At 36.3% G+C, this 2,139-nt stretch overlaps 1 protein-coding gene across 1 annotated transcript; it reads right to left on the bottom strand.

The window, feature by feature from the left end:
• Positions 1 to 990: 990 nt before the first annotated feature.
• On the bottom strand, positions 991 to 1,605 carry TOM6 (translocase of the outer mitochondrial membrane 6). Its single transcript, XM_089442984.1, has one exon. The coding sequence runs from the start codon at positions 1,494 to 1,496 to the stop codon at positions 1,329 to 1,331; it is 168 nt and encodes a 55-aa protein (XP_089299110.1). The 5' UTR covers positions 1,497 to 1,605; the 3' UTR covers positions 991 to 1,328.
• Between the last annotated feature and the right edge of the window lie 534 nt (positions 1,606 to 2,139).

Genomic DNA, 2,139 nt, shown 5'->3' with positions numbered 1-2,139 from the left:
GAAACCAGAAAGTACTTCCACACTATTTTTAGATCTCTAGTCAAGCACTAACCTACGGTTGAACTGGCCCCTACTCTAAACATTAAACTAACGTTACCCCAATCTAAGCTGCACTATATGCAAAAAAATACCAACCGAAGTTTGAAATAAATAAAGAACAAAGCACTGAAAACAGACATCATCGAAGTTCATTTTACTATTCTCTAGTTTCCTGTAACTTCGTATTGTAAATTACCTAAGTTTCCTGTCACTTCGTATTGTAAATGCCTAACCAGGTTTCCTATCCTTAGTGGGCCCGAGTCATTTCTTGTCATTTGTGATTTCCGTGATGAGGTTAGCACATGGATATTTTATCCGAAAAGATCACGTGAATATAAAATTACCCTATTGGCCTGAATTTTTTTCTAGCAACTTGCCAGTACTTGTGTCCAAAATAAAGATCAAAAACAACAAGACAAATACTTCGATTGTGAAGTGCTTCAATCGCTAATCAATAACTAACTTCAATTCGATACCTGTGGAGAATCCAAAATAGTAGATCGGATTGTTGAAGACAACAGACCTAAAACATGACAACTTAAAAACGTCGAACATTCTCTATTTGAATGAACTACCACCCATATTTAACAAAGTGTCCGAAGTCCATGACACAGACCCACTTCAAATATGTTGGAAACACTGCTCTACACGACCTGGCTAAAACATAACTATGAAAAATATAAACATCAAGCAAAATAAGTCATGGATTCATCGATAAAACAAGATAAACATATGTAAACACGTAAAATGCTCCGTCATTGAGATCATTTTAAGAAATTAAAATTAGATTAAATTCAATTAAATCGTTTACCAATAATTCCAATTTTAGCGCGCATTTGTAGGCCACTCATTCAACGACACAGCAGACATTTACTTCAACGAGATGCTGACAGAAATTCTTCAATCCCAGATTTCAATTAGAAGAAAAAACTCTATTCCATCCCATCACGCTTCAAGCCAAACCCAATGGAATCCCCATGCTTATTGCCATTTCGATTTTCTTCTAATTAAAAACCGTTAAAGAAGAATACCCACTAATATTTCATTCAAGTTTCCTCTAATAAAAACCCATTGAAAAAATATTCTGGGAGCTAGGAGACATTAGAGTGCTTGGGCAGCTTAACAGACATCAAAAATAAGGGGCAAAATTACATAAATCAAATGGTCCTTGCATTAGGTCTGCAAAAGCAGCTTGCAATATAAGAGAAAAAAAATAGAACAAAAGGTTCTGCACCTCTATGGACAGCCTGCAAAACTCAACGAAACGCCATATCTTGAAGAGTGGAAGTTCATAATTCAAGCTTCAGCTCGACGTCTTTGTCCTTGCTGAGGAAATGGGCAACGTAGGGAGCAACGCGGATGGCAGCAACCCATATTCCCAAGATGGTGAGATGTTGCCGCAGCTGTTTGTATGCCGCGGCCTTGTCGGGCCTGCGGGGAATAGCTCCCAGAAACATGGCTATGAATGTTGTTGTTAGGGTTTAGGGCTTCCGAACTGTTAATTCCTGCTCGATCTCCTCCGGGTTTATTCCTTCCTATGTTAGCACATGCTCTTTTGAGTGGTGTTAGCGAGCTATTTAAAACACAAATTTGAGCACACCATGCCCTTTTTAGGGTTTAATGTGTGCGATAAAATACCACTAATAAATATCTGACTCTTTTTTTTCTAACGGTACGGAAACCACCTCACTTAGCGACTTAGTGGTATGCGCTAAATTTTCATGTACATAATTTTTTAGAATGTGACACGTGGTGATATTATTTTATTTGGGTGGTTAATTTTTTGGGGATTTGAACAAGTGATTTGTCACCAGGAGTATCATAACAATACATCCATTTTCGGTCTATCTAAAGCTTTATGGGCATCATCCAAAGCTCTATGGGTTTAGATTTAGATGATATTATCAGGTGTAAATATAATTATTTGTTGGTGGAATAGAATGGTTAAATTTTCACTTTTACAAAAGTTTGAATTATTATTTATTTTTATTTTTTTGTAGTCTTGGGTCATACTATAGGGTTACAAGGTAGTTTTGGCCACTTAATAGTATTCATGGCATAGCTATATTTTATTTGATTATCATTAAAGTTATTAGCAAT

The sequence above is a fragment of the Pinus tabuliformis genome, chromosome 9 (genome assembly GCF_031772625.1).
Source record: "Pinus tabuliformis cultivar Carrire ecotype Pingquan chromosome 9, CPIR1, whole genome shotgun sequence".
Classification (NCBI taxonomy): Eukaryota; Viridiplantae; Streptophyta; class Pinopsida; order Pinales; family Pinaceae; genus Pinus; species Pinus tabuliformis.
This window is presented reverse-complemented; position numbering and strand designations above follow the sequence as displayed.